Source organism: Suricata suricatta, chromosome 2 (genome assembly GCF_006229205.1).
Source record: "Suricata suricatta isolate VVHF042 chromosome 2, meerkat_22Aug2017_6uvM2_HiC, whole genome shotgun sequence".
Taxonomy (NCBI): Eukaryota; Metazoa; Chordata; class Mammalia; order Carnivora; family Herpestidae; genus Suricata; species Suricata suricatta.
The window spans coordinates 152,417,724-152,431,638 of record NC_043701.1 but is presented as its reverse complement, the minus strand read 5'-3'; the positions used below and the strand labels follow the sequence as shown (position 1 = coordinate 152,431,638).

At 38.1% G+C, this 13,915-nt stretch overlaps 1 protein-coding gene across 2 annotated transcripts in view; it reads right to left on the bottom strand.

Moving 5' to 3' along the window:
* TNKS2 (tankyrase 2) overlaps window positions 1–13,915 on the bottom strand; it is a 48,953-nt gene that overhangs the window by 11,951 nt on the left and 23,087 nt on the right. For both annotated transcript variants that reach the window (XM_029932222.1, XM_029932223.1), the window contains exons 13-20: window positions 13,042–13,187; window positions 11,448–11,613; window positions 10,403–10,622; window positions 7,206–7,315; window positions 6,055–6,243; window positions 3,382–3,634; window positions 2,583–2,665; window positions 1,175–1,295 (exon numbers count right to left, since the gene is read on the bottom strand). In XM_029932222.1, the coding sequence (XP_029788082.1) occupies window positions 1,175–1,295; window positions 2,583–2,665; window positions 3,382–3,634; window positions 6,055–6,243; window positions 7,206–7,315; window positions 10,403–10,622; window positions 11,448–11,613; window positions 13,042–13,187 (1,288 nt within the window). The remainder of the gene's footprint in view (window positions 1–1,174; window positions 1,296–2,582; window positions 2,666–3,381; window positions 3,635–6,054; window positions 6,244–7,205; window positions 7,316–10,402; window positions 10,623–11,447; window positions 11,614–13,041; window positions 13,188–13,915) is intronic.

Below are 13,915 nucleotides of genomic sequence, written 5' to 3'. Positions count from 1 at the left end.
TTTAAAACAAAATCTTTTTTTTTAATGTTTATTTATTTTTGAGAGAGAGAGCATGAACAGGGGAGGAGCAGAGAGAGAGGGAGACACAGAATTTGAAGCAGTCTCCAGAGCCCCATGTGGGGTTTGAACTCACAAACTGCGAGATCATGACCTGAGGTGAAGTTGGACATCTAACCAACTAAGCCACCCAGGCACCCCTAGTTTCTCTTCATTTTTGATACATTTTGTATTATATACTAACCTTCCAGGGAGTCACGGTTTTTCCCTCCTCTTTCTCTTTTACAATTCCGTCATCTATATTAGATATATCCCAGACTAGCTCACCTTTTAAACATTTGCCCTAGTCCCTAACAGAAAGTGAAGTGCATCTACTTTTTAAGAGATGGACCCTATCCTGCCTACCATACATTTTTCCCTGAAAAGGTCTTCATTTTTGCTAGTCTAGGTTTTTCTTCAACTCCAGTTGTACAGCCAGGAATTCAAAGACAGGATGCATCTGACCCCAGACAAGGTAAATCACACCCTCAGTTTAACAATTAAGTTAAAAATTGGTCTTGATACAATTCACCTTTTCATACCTGGGACTTGGTACATAGGAAATGTTAACATTTGTTGAACAAATGCAATTTGTGTTTTAAGTACTTTTCAAGAGAAATAAATATATTATTCAATGCTGTTTTGCCAAATGTTCTCAGTTACAACACTGTTTCCCAGTACTTTTACACCAAATGTTAAGAATTTAACCATTTACATACAGCAAAAAAGATTTACAACATTATTTTATGGGCAGACCTCAATGTGTAGACACTGCCTATTATATTATCATAAGATAGAAGATATTCAAGTTTCTGATCTTTTAGAATCATAACACTTTAGAGTTAGAATAACTTCAGAAATAACTGAATACACTTAAGAGAAATACTTCAGAGCTAAAGCAATTCCCAAACTTCTGAATGGCCCAGAAATTTTACTTAAGTTGGCACATTAACAGCAAAAGCTCAGGAAACTTAACAGTAGCAGCGTTAAAACCTGATACCAGGTTTCACAAATTCTAATTATTGTTCTTCCTGTTAAATGGACTCTCTCTCATAGATTTTTAAATTATCGTTTAGTAAGGTGAGGGCTGACTTTATGCCGACTGTTAAACTGTTAGCACGGATTTAAAATGAAATACCTTGCTGTCCAGAGATCAGCCTTTCAACTCCTTTAATGAGTTTGTGTCTGTGTCCATAAGCGTTGATTCCAATCTCCTTCAGCTCCTTGTGCCCCATCTCAACCAACACATCCAAGGTGATCTTGCAAAAGAGGAAGAAACTGTTTAGATGCCTTCTATGTGGTAGACATCCACATACCGGTGTTCTCACAATGTGTTAGATTCATACATTTACTTTAGATTTTTTCGAACAGCTTAGAAATGAAAGCAAACCAGTTGTTAAACTGAAACTGCAAAGTTGCAGCTAATTAAAAAGTTCAGTCATGAACTATCAAAAAACAGCATTATTTTCATTTAACATAAGAACCTGAACTGAATTAAGCCACAAAACAAAAATGCACTTTCAAGTGAACAACATTCAGGTGTTCTATTTTGTCTTTTCCACCAATGCTCCATATTATACAATGCCTTCGCTGGTTCCTCCAGACTCCAGACTATGCTGACTGGTACTTCTGCCTCAGGGTTCAACTAACTATTCCTTTACCCTGAGATATTTTATTTCCTACTTTGTGAAACTGAAGACATTCTAAAGATCCTGTTTTATTTACACATCTTCCATGAAACTTTTCCTGAACAGTCCAGCTTGCAGTAACCTTTTCTTCTTTGAATTTCTAAAATCTATGCCCAAAACTTACTTCTTCACATGTTATTAGAGCTCCATAAGCAGATCAAAAGTTCCTGAGGAGTACAAGTCTATACTCACTGTGTTTTCTGAACAACAACAAAGAAGAAAAAACATCAGTATTCTGATTGTGTACTTTAAATTGGGACTATTCTGGAAAAGCCCAGATACATACTTAGCATACCTCTATACCTTCCCATAGTAGCTAGCAAAGTGTCAGACTTAAGCAGGCAGTGACTGACACAACGGAAATAAACAAACCAAGATCAAAGATAGCTTATTTAGCCCTAAAAGTAAGTTAAGATTTACATTTGGGAAAGCTATTTTACCATCACTACATGACAGTCCATTTTTCCATATATTTTTAAATCTCTTCTTTGATCTACTGGTTGACCCATACATTGTTTAATAGCACGTTGTTTAACCTCCATGTATTTATGGTCTTTCCAAAATTTTTCTTATGGTTGACTTGAAGTTTCATAGTGCTGCGGTCAGAAAATATGCATGGTATGATCTCCATCTTTTTGCATTTGTTGAAGCCTGATTTTGTGACTTAATATGTGACCTATTCTGGAGCATGTCTCATGTGCACTTAAAAAAAATGAGTAACTGATTTCTAGTCTCTTAAAAAAACATTCTCCTCTCCCTACAGCCAGGTTGAATGGTTTAAGGAATTTCAAGGACGCCCTAATTTTTTCTTGAGGTCTCACAGAACACCAAACCAAGCAAAACAATTCATCTACTCACCTGTTCCCTCTCAAATATATCCATCAGGTGCTCAAGCCCAAGATTCCTTACAAATTGAGTTATGCTAAAATCTACTGCTGGAACTGGAAAATAAAAAATCCAGAACAAACAGAATAATGTAGATCAACATTATAACAAGGTTATGTGGTATTACTATACACATCAAGAATGCAAAGATGAAGCAAAATATTGCATCAAAAATTGCAAAAAGAGAAAGCTACAAAATGTCAACATCATAGAAGAAACAGCCAATGGGGCATTCTCAGGTTAAAAAAAATCTTTTCATTAAAAAAAATTTTTTTAACTGTATCTTTATTTAAAAAAATTTTTTTTAACTGTATCTTTAATAAGTCTCCATACTGAAACTAGTATGCCAATTATACTTCCACTCAAAAAGCTTCCTTATCTTGGAGGACTGAAGCTACTTCACAAAAAAGTTCATGAAAACAAGTTCCACGATGTTACATAAGGTGAGATGAATTTTGACAGTTAAAAGGTAAAGAGAACAGCTTTATATAGACTGCAAGTATGTGTCTTTTTCTTTCCTTTTTAAAAAAATGACCTTCACAATTGGGTATTCTGACATGGAGGAAAGATACTTCATAACTCTGTAATAATATAGTAGAGGAGGAAAAGGGAGAACTACTCAACCTTTTGAAAAGCATATTGTAAAGAAAACAAGACTAAAACTTTAAGGCTATGCTAATTAATCTGATAATAACAGTTGTACTTAAGGTTAAGAAATGACTTGAGTTCTAATGACAAATAAGTGACTACAATACAAGAAAGTTATTCTCACCCTCCTTCTTCTCCAAACCAGAGGCACCCTCTGTTCCACTTGAACTGACTACTGAAGACAGTTCAGAAAAACTCCCAGACAAGTTGTCAAGACTGCTGGCTGCTGAAAGACTTGACGGGCTGGATGGACCTGAGGACAGAGCATCTCCAGGAGCTCCCGGGCCTCTCACACCGTTGAGCACTTGAGGTTTGTAACATGAAGGCAGAGCAGAAGGGGGCATGGCTGCTGTCAGGAGCGCGCTGACATCATCTGCCTGGTGGGTGGGTCAGAGAGAGATTACATCTGTGATAAACAAGTTTTAAACTTCTCCTATACCCAACAGAATGCATTTAAAAATGACAATAACTCAGACTTGCACTTAGAATTGCATAGAATATAAAACTGATTACTTAAAAAAATAAAGTAAAGCAAATAAGAGATACATAGCTAAACTATTAAATATGAAACATAATTCAGAACATCTCTTCAAAGACACAGAGAATAAAAAAAACAAACCTGTGAAATGTGGCTAAGCATAAAAAACCCTAACTTTGATCCTATCATTTTCTGAAAAGCACTGAAATGAATTATAGTAACAGTGATTTTAAAAGGTAAGAACTTTTTAACACTATCGCAATTATTCTGAAAGTAGTAAAACCTTGGACTGCAAGTAACTTGTTCTGTGAGTGTTCCTCAAGATGAGCAAATATTTCTCATAAATTTTAAGTTGAAAAACAAGTGAAGTCTTGCAACAGGAGCAGTATGTGATGCCAAACATCATAGGATCAAAACTGAGGTAATGGTTCTTGAAATTTGCTTTAATATACAAGTGCTTTGGGTTACAAGCATGTTTCTGGAACGAATTATGCTCCCAAACCAAGGTTTTACTGTAATTCAATCTACATGAAACTTTAGCATATCTGTTCATATTTCCTGGAAGATATTCAGTGATACATCCTTAAAATCGACTATTATTTGGGGAGAGAAAACAAAGATAATCATTTTAATCAAATCTACTAGGATGGAAAAAAAATCCCCAAATTTACTAGTATATTAATTTGCTGAATTAGTGACATATATTTTTTTCACAATACTTAGTTAAGACCCTAACAGCAAGAAGTAAATCAGTACTTGTTTTCATGGTTAGTCACCTTTATACTATCTATTCTAATTTTTATCTTTTTTCTTCCCAAGTCTGAGGACTTCCACAGCATCCGCAGTTTGTATATAACTTTTAAAAATAATATCAGTGCCATCGTTGAGGTGCTTTCTATGTATCTGCTGTATGCCTGGGATCTTAAGTATATTACCTCAATTCTCATGTTAACCAGACACACACGCACACTTTTTATTTTAATTTTTTTCTAAACATTTATTTATTTTTGAGAGAGAGATCATGAGGAGGGGAGGGGCAGAGAAAGAGGGAAACACAGAACTGGAAGCAGGCTCCAGGCTCTGAGCTGTCAGCACAGAGCCCGATGTGGGGCTCGAACCCACAAGCTGTGAGATCATGACCTGAGCTGAAGTTGGACGCTCAACCGACTGTGCCATCCAGGCACCCTGCACACACACTTTTTAAAGATTTTATTTTTAAGTAATCACTACACCCAAAGTGGGGCTCGAACTCACAACCTTCAGATTAAGAGTTGCATGTTCTTTTGACTAAGCCGGCCAGGCATCCCTTCACCAGACATTTTACCCCATTATAGATGATGTGACTGAGGCTTACGGATTAGGCAAGGTGGAAGACTGTACAACTACAAGTGGTAGCCCGAACTCTAAGGCCAATCTGTTAGACTCTACAGCCCAGATGTGTTCTCTAGAGCACTTTGCTTCATGTCAATTATGTCTGGTGGACTAACAGATGGGTGGAATGAATTAGAAAAGTGTGTTCCCCAGGTAGTTTGGGATTGGAAAGCCACTTCCCTGAAGAAATGTTGCAGATATGGTTGGGCTGTCAGCCTGGTGAGAAAAATCTACTTAATCCCCAATGAAGCTGAACTGAATCAGTTTCTCAGTTTAACTTATAACAGTGAAACCTCTCTCAGTAGAAAGCAATCTGTAGAAGAGACTGCCCTTCCTTCCTATCTCAACAAGAATTTCTTTTCTCTTTCCCTACACCGCTCTGGCCAATTTCCCCAGTGGTAGAGTGAAAGAGGAGCTGGCGTCACACTGGCCTAAGGGGAAGTAGAGGCTAAAACGGAGACTCCTACCTACATGAGTTCCCTTGGGAGAGGGGGAAACCCCCCCCCACAAAAAAAATGCCTAGAAAACTGGAGGAACAAGCCTGTTTCATGAACACTTTGGGGGATGAGAGCACACAACAGGAACTTTGGGAACAGGCAGTGTGGGAGGAAAGGGAATCCTGACAAGAAGTAGGCTTCACGGCTGCACCTTGAAGGCAATGTGCCCAGCTGGGAAATTCATCACGACCAGAATCCTATATGACCTTGCACAGTATGGCCCTTAACGGCCTTCACCGAGGGCCTGCCCCTGTTTTATTTCCAAATTAACGTAAGCAGCTCTACCTCGTATTTCTTTTTCCCATTTCATTTTAACACTAAAGAAATCCTATATTTAAATTGGGCTAAAAACAGATTTTGCCATATTCACCATAAAGACATTTTATATGTACCAAGTGAACTTCAAAAAGTTAGAAAAGCACTAAGATTTTTCAAAGAGCTCATCACTTACTGAAACTAAGTCTAAAGGCGTTTGTCCTTCCTGATTTTTAAGAGTAGGGTCAGCTCCATGGGCCAACAATAAAGCACAAAGTTGTGTTCGTCCCTTTTGGGCTGCTTCATGCAAAGGTGTGAAAGCCCACTTGTCCGTAGCATTGACACATGCATTATACTTTATCAGCAAAGCTGCTACATCTACATGCTGTAAAAGAAAATACTCCTGTTACAGTCAGAAATATTATCACATTTTAGTTCCTAAGAAGAGACTAGCTATATACCTATTTTTCCATTATTTTCAAACTTACTTTGGAAATGAAAAGAAAAACTGTGTCTCTTCCCAACATCATAATTTATGAGTAGGTGATTAAAAATTATAGTAGACATTTTAGTAACTTGAGAAATCAGAAAAAATTTAAGAATTCTACACAGGACAGGAACTAAATAAATGAACGCAGCTTAAACAGTTTCTCATTTGTTCAAGTGTTAAAACTGTCAAACATCAGTTTATAAACCAGCAACCTTCCCCAATTATTCAAACTACACTACAGAAGATGGCCAATACTAACTCTAACATTTAGGGCTGTTAGAAAGTCAGGAAAAATGCATCTGAATCTCTATAGACCCTAGGAGTCCCAGTGGGTTTCCTAGCACTAACAAACAAACAAAAATCATCAACATCTCACTGAAAATAAGAGGTGCTAAGGAAGGTAATAATATGAATGAGAAATGTGTTGCATGTCACACAGCAAGCTTACAAGAGATTCAGAATTGAAAGTTGGACATTACTTAATCTCTTTAGCCCTCATATTTATTCCTCTATAAAATGAAAAAGTCAAACTAAATGTCCTTTGAAAATTGCAGTATCGATTTCCACTTTGAAAAATTTAGAAATTAAAAAAATTTTTTTTAAGGTTTGTTTTTGAGAGAGAGAGAGAGAGAAAGAGAATGAGCGTGAGAATGAGAGCTGGGGAGAGGCACAGAGAGAGAAACAGAATCTGAGGCAGGCTCCAGGCCCTGAGCTATCAGTAAAGAGCCCAACTTGGGGGCTCAAACCCATGAACTGTGAGATCATGACCTGAGCCAAAGTCAGCTGCTTAACCAACTGAGCTATCCATTCGCCCTTAAAATTTTAGAGGTTTTAAAAGGTAATATGAGAGAACTTACCCCGTAAGATGCTGCATTATGTAAAGGAATAAGTCCTCCTTTGTCTTGGGCATTCACATCAGCTCCATGTTGCAACAAATACTCTGCAACTTCTAAATTATTATAACCAGCTAATTTAGAAAAGAAGTAAGATTACTTCACTTGTTAATATAAAAAAATATACCCTATGTATCTGTATATATTCTCTATAAAAAGCACATTCTTTAAAAAATAAAGCAAGTTTACAGAAATCTAAAATTCCTCACTAGAGTATATTAAAAATTTATCTTAGGAAAAAACTGCCCACTGGTCTCAAGTTGGAAGCCAGTGATGATCCTCATTCCACAGACTCTCAAAAGTTATACTGATTGATTTGCTTCTATCTTTCCTTTTAAAACCTTCTACCCAAGTTCCTGCCTTTAAGGTTGTTATATACAACTTTCTAACTCAGGTACATGGTCTCAAGGGCTACAAATAAAAGGCATTTAAGCAAATAAAAGTTAAGTTAGAAACACAAGTGGCCAGCAGGATAGGAGATGGCACACCGGCATGGGTCTCAAGACTCCCCTGTCCTGGAAGGCTGCAACGACATGCTTTCTGTAGAGAGCTCTTGGGGATATACGCCCCTGCAAGGCTGATGGGAGAACTTAGTGTTGCCAGAGCCAGGAAGTGCAAGTGTTTTATCAATATACCACAACTTAGCTGTCATCTTGGTAACGGTCAGCTATCTTAGTACACAGCCTTATGGTAAAGCCTATTTTATTTGACACACAATCATAGATTGAAAGCAAATCTGGAACTTAACTTGGCCAACATAAAACCAGGTATCACTTGAAACCTTAAAATAGTTCAAAATATTTTATTCACATTTATTTTTCTTGTAGTTTTTATGCGTTTGCTAAAGGATTTAAAGCCAAAACATTTAGTAAGATAAAGAAGGGAATAACAAAACCACAGAACTATACCATAAACTAAGTATTACAATGAATCCAAAAGTCCTTTCAGGTCTCAAGGTAGAATACTGCACAAGTGGGCAGAAATGTTTTGGATATACAACCTATTTGCCACTTATAAAGACAATATAGATTTAAACAGTTATTATTAAATGTTCTAGATAATCTATCATAAAGATATAGAAGAGCTAATATAAATAAATATATACAGCATAATTCAAATCAGAGGTCACATCACATCCTGTCTTGCATGGATGAAAAACTCCTGATTACCAGAGGAAGTATGGAAGTTTTTTGTCACCATGTTAGCACTTGTGGTTATCACTTCCAAAGTTCTCTAAAAGACACATAGAGTAATTCTCTTCCTTGGACAGTGGGGTCCCAACTTATAGGGGGGTGAAAATTTAAAGGTAAAAATCACATATAACCAAAATGGTCTTAAAATTTTTTTTTAGCATTTATTTTTTGAGAGACAGAGACAGAACACAAGCAGGGGAGGGGCAAAGAGAGGAGGGAGACACAGAATCCGAACCAGGCTCCAGCCTTTGAGCTGTCAGCACAGAGCCCAATGTGGGGCTCGAGCTCATGAACTATGAAATCATGACCTGAGCCATAATTCGGATGCTTAACCTAGTCAGAGCCACCCAAGTGTCCCCAAAATTGTTTTTGAAATACTAGGAACACATTCAGTTATTCACACTATGAGACTAACATAAACAGAGAGAGATAGAGAAAAAAATAAACTAAGAGTAGCAAAGTAGCAGAAACATGTGCATTACTTTTTTCTCTTTAACCTAAGTTTATTTTTTATTTTATTAAAAAAAAATTTTTTTAATGGTTTTTATTTATTTTTGAGAGACAGAGACAGTGAGAGCAGGGGAGGGTCAGAGAGAAAGGGAGACACAGAATCCGAAGCAGGCTCCAGGCTCTGAGCTAGCCATCAGCACAGAGCCTGACGTGGGGCTCGAACCCACGAACTGCGAGATCATGACCTGAGCCGAAGCCGGACGCCCAACTGACTGAGCCACCCAGGCACCCCTAACCTAAGTTTATTTAGGTAAATTTGTAGGAGTCAAATTATGCCTCTAATGTGACACCAATGAAGTAATAGCTAGAAGTCCAGGGACTTTAATGGCCCATTCCCTGGCATTTTTCATGCAGCTGAAAAGCTGCATTGAAATCATGCTGTCACCTGCACTAAAAACAGTTGCACTGTGCCAACTGCATGAGTGAAAACTTGTAAAAATGTTATGTGCTCAACTGTCTCCCAAATTCCTATGTTGAAGCTCTAATCATCAGTACCTTAGAATGTAACTATATTTGGAGATGAGGTCTTGAAAGAGGTAATTAAGTTAAAATGAGGCTGGTAGGGAAAGCCCTAATCTACCTGGCTGGTGTCCTTATAAGAGACTAGGACACACAGTGAGAGACACCAGGATGTGCACACAACAGAGACAAGGCCATGTGACGACACAAGGTGGCCATCTGCAGCCCAAGGAGAAACTAATCCTGCCAGCACCTCCATCTCCAGAACTGTGAGAAAGCTAAGTTTGTTGTTGAAGCCCCCAATATGTGGTACCTTCCTATGGTACGCCTAACAAATATAACAACTTACTCTGGCAATAGGTTTATGTAACTTTTTAAAGTCTTAAGATTTTTTTTTCCACTTGTGCTTAATAGCTATCCTAAGAATGGAAAAGCTTTAAAATTTTTTAATGTTTTTTAAAAATTTTTATTTATTTTTGAGAGAGAGACAGACAGACAGACAGTGTTAGCAGGGGAGGGTCAGAGAGAGAGGGGAATACACAATCTGAAGCAGGCTCCAGGCTCTGAGTAGCTGTCAGCAGAGAGTCTGACGTGGGGCTCGAACCCACAAACCGTGAGATCATGACCTGAGCTGAAGTGGGATGCCCAACTGACTGAGCCACCCAGGCGCCCCATAAGAATGGAAAGCTTTAGCATGAGGAGGAAGGCTGGCTCAAGCAGGCTTATTTTTCAAGTTTCTCTGGCCAAAATTCAATCACCAAAGAGGATTTAAAATTATAGAGACCAGTAGAGCCTCTTTCAATTGTTCTGAGTGTAACATACTAGCCCGAAAGTAAACATGAAATACAGCTGCCCTGTACAAATATACTCAGGTGTAATGGTGGGATAAGAAGATATATGATTTGCATTTTTTAAATTTGCTTGAAGGAAATATTTTACTCTGGTAAAATGAAATCTCAGATGTCACCAGCTTAAATGTGTGTAAATTCATTCATTTACCTGCTAAATGTAAAGGTGTCGAATGTCGGCCTTGGGTATCACGGCAATTTACGTTATCAGGAGAAGACAACTTCTTTACTCTGGCTAAACAGCCCTTCTTGGCAGCATCTAACAAAGCTGCATCTCCCCGAAGGAGATCTTGGATGTCTGTATCTCCGTCTTTAACAAGATCCAAAGGAGTATTTCCATCCCTGTTTTTCTTTGTAGGGTCTGCACCATGCTGGATGTGAGAAACAAAAAGGTACTGGCCTAAGAATGCCCTTAGTCAATGAGAAAACAGTCAATGTAACTATAGCAAAAAAACCTATTTTATATGGTCTCTACCTTAAAGATTAACACGGTTGTTATATTTGATTTAGTACACAGAAAATCATCATAAAAAGAATACAGAGGCAGTTAAATATTATTGGGCTTTTATAATGCAATTATTATTATTATTATTACTTTTAAATAGGCTCCATACCCAACATGGGGCTTGAATTCATGACCCTGAGATCAAGAGTCTGCTGTACAACTGAGCCACCCAAGTGCCCCTATAATGTAGTTTAGTAAAAATTTTAAACTATGTTCAAAATAAGGTAGTATTTCACTAATAGCTTACTTTAATGTATGCTATTTTCAGTATTTACACTGACATAAAATATATATTTAACTTAGTCATATGCTGTATTGATTGAGCCCGCCAAGTGCCCTAACTTCTGTTTTTACTGTAAAATATCTACACTGGTACCTGTATTAAACCAGTACTATCACTTTTATTAGTGCCAAATAATAAATCCACCAAATGTTTTGAGGTTAAAGTACTATATAGAAAAAATTAAGACAAGAATCAGAGAACGTTACATGAAGATAGCTGACTTTATAATAAATCTGTGTATGGTAAACATCCTCGTAGATTAAGACATACAAGTGTTCATGACATTTATTCTGAAATTGAGGGAGAGAATTAGCTTTGTTTCATGCCCCTTTACAAATTTTAGTTTATATTAAAAGTTATTAGAAATAGTCTATGTAATAAACCCAGTCCATAAATAAGTAAATATACCTGGAGTAGAAGTTTGCAAATTTCATATTTTCCTTTTGCTGCAGCTTCATGTAAAGGTGTAAATTTCCATAAATCAGCTACATTAACTACTGCTCCATGCTTAACAAGAAGTTCTGCAACTTCATAATGTCCATAAGAACATGCATTGTGCAAAGGTACAAGGCCTCTGAAATGAAAAATTACATAAGCAATGCAACACAAAGAGATATATATTTTAAAATGTTTACATTTTTATTTAAAAAATCTTTTTAAATGCTTATTTTTGAGAGAGAGAGAGAAAAAGAGAGAGAAAGAGAGAGTGAGTGAGCGTGTATGCACGCACAAGCGGGGGAGGGGCAGAGAGAGGGAAACACAGAATCCAAAGCAGACGCCAGGCTCCAAGCTGTAGCACAGAGCCTGATGCAGGGCTCAAGCTTGTGAACCACGAGATCATAACCTGACTTGAAGCCAGACATTCAACTAGCTGAGCCATTCAGGTGCTCCTATTTATTTTTCAATGTTTGTTAGTTTATTTATTTAATGTTTATTTTTGAGAGGTAGAGAGTAAGCAGGGGAAGGGCAGAGAGAGAAGGAGACACAGAATCCAAAGCAGGCTCTAGGGTCTGAGCTGTCAGGACAGAGCCTGACGCGGGGCTCAAACTCACGAACTATGAGATCATGACCTGAGCCAAAGTCAGCTGCTTAACCAACTGAGCCACCCCAGGTGCCCCAATGTTTATTTACTTGAGAGAGAGACAGACACAGTGCAAGCAGGGGAGGGAGAGAGAATCCAAAGCAGGCTCCTTGTTGTCAGTGCGAAGCCTGATGTGGGGTTCGAACCCACAAACGTTGAGATCATGACCTGAGCTGAAGTCAGACACTCAACTGATGAAGCTACCCAGATGCCCCCACAAAGACAGATTTAAGAGATTATACTGCTTGTATTTACTAGAACCTAAATTTTTTGAAAACAGAAATGGAATTATTTTCAGAGGGTCGGGGAGGAAATTTAAAAAATATTTTAAACTGCAGAGAATATAACAAACACCTATAGACTACCTAGAATTGAGAACTGTATATTTTTAAAGAAAAATAAACTGAAGAATTCAAATATTCTCAATGCAAATTGGAAAATTCACTATATTAAAAATCAAACACACTAATCTCCTTGGTCATTGTAAGATTACAAGCATTAAGCAAATAAATCTTTATATAAGTGCTAAACAATTATAAAATCTATCTATTTACCTATTTATTCATTATTTTTAGAGAAAGAGAGAGATGAGTGTGCAAGCAGGGGAGGGGCAGAGGGAGAGAGACTCTCAAGCAGGCTCCATGCTTGATCCCAAAACCCTAGGACCATGACCCGAATCCAAATCAAGAGATGGATGCTCAACCGACTGAGCCACACAGGAGCCCCAGAACCATCATAAAATCTTAACTGATTTTATGAATTAAGAAGCTACATTTAAGCCAGTGTTAGGTAACACACTTCTCTGAAAATAAAAGAGCCACCAACCCAACTATCATAAACAGATCGCCAAAATTTTTCCTTCCTGTTTTCCTAGAAAGGTCAGATAAAGGCAAAGAGGCCACGGCAAATGCTGGTACTTGCCCTTTATCTTTAGCGTGCACATCAGCTCCGTGCTGCAGCAGGTACTCCACCACAGACACCCTGTTGTAGCCAGCTGCGAAATGGAGTGGTGTAGACTGACGCCCTTCAATGTCTCTGCAGTTGACACTCTGAACAGTACACAATTTCTGTAGGATGGAACACAGTACGCACATGATGCTGAATATCCTGACCTTTTTTTCATTCATTTAGTAGAAAGTTCAAATGTCTGATTTACTTTCTTGTTGCATTAAATCAGTATTCTCAGAAACTTATTTTGAGAGAGAGCTGGGGAGGGGCAGTTAGAAAGACGCAGAGAGAATCCCAAGCTCTGCACAGTCAGCGCAGTGCCCCATGCAGGGCTCAATCTCACGACTCTGGGATCATAACCTGAGTCGAAATGAAGAGTTGGACACCCAGCTGACTGAGCCACCCAAGCACCCCAGAAACTACTTATTCTTATTTTGCCTTGTCATTTATTGGGAATCCCTCTAGTCCTCTCTATGCCTGTCCCATCTTTGGCTAAAGCTACTGGGTAAATTTTATCATTGTCACTGCTACTATTTCCATAAAGATAAGTGAAAGTACCAATTAGCAGCAGTCGTTCAGGGCAAATGTACAAAGGTACACGGGTCACAGCAGCACTGGCATCACCTGGGGTTTGTTACAAACGCAGAATCTCAGACCCCCATCTATGGAGCCAGAGTCTACACTTTAACAAAATCCCTAGATGATCTGTAAGCACAGTGAAGTTTGAGAAGTTCTGCTCTAGGTCAGCGGTTCTCACATTTTCATGTGCATTGGATCCTATTTCCAGATTTTCTAAGTCAGTGTGACTGGGGTGAGGCCTGAGAACCTGCATTTCTAACAAGTTCCT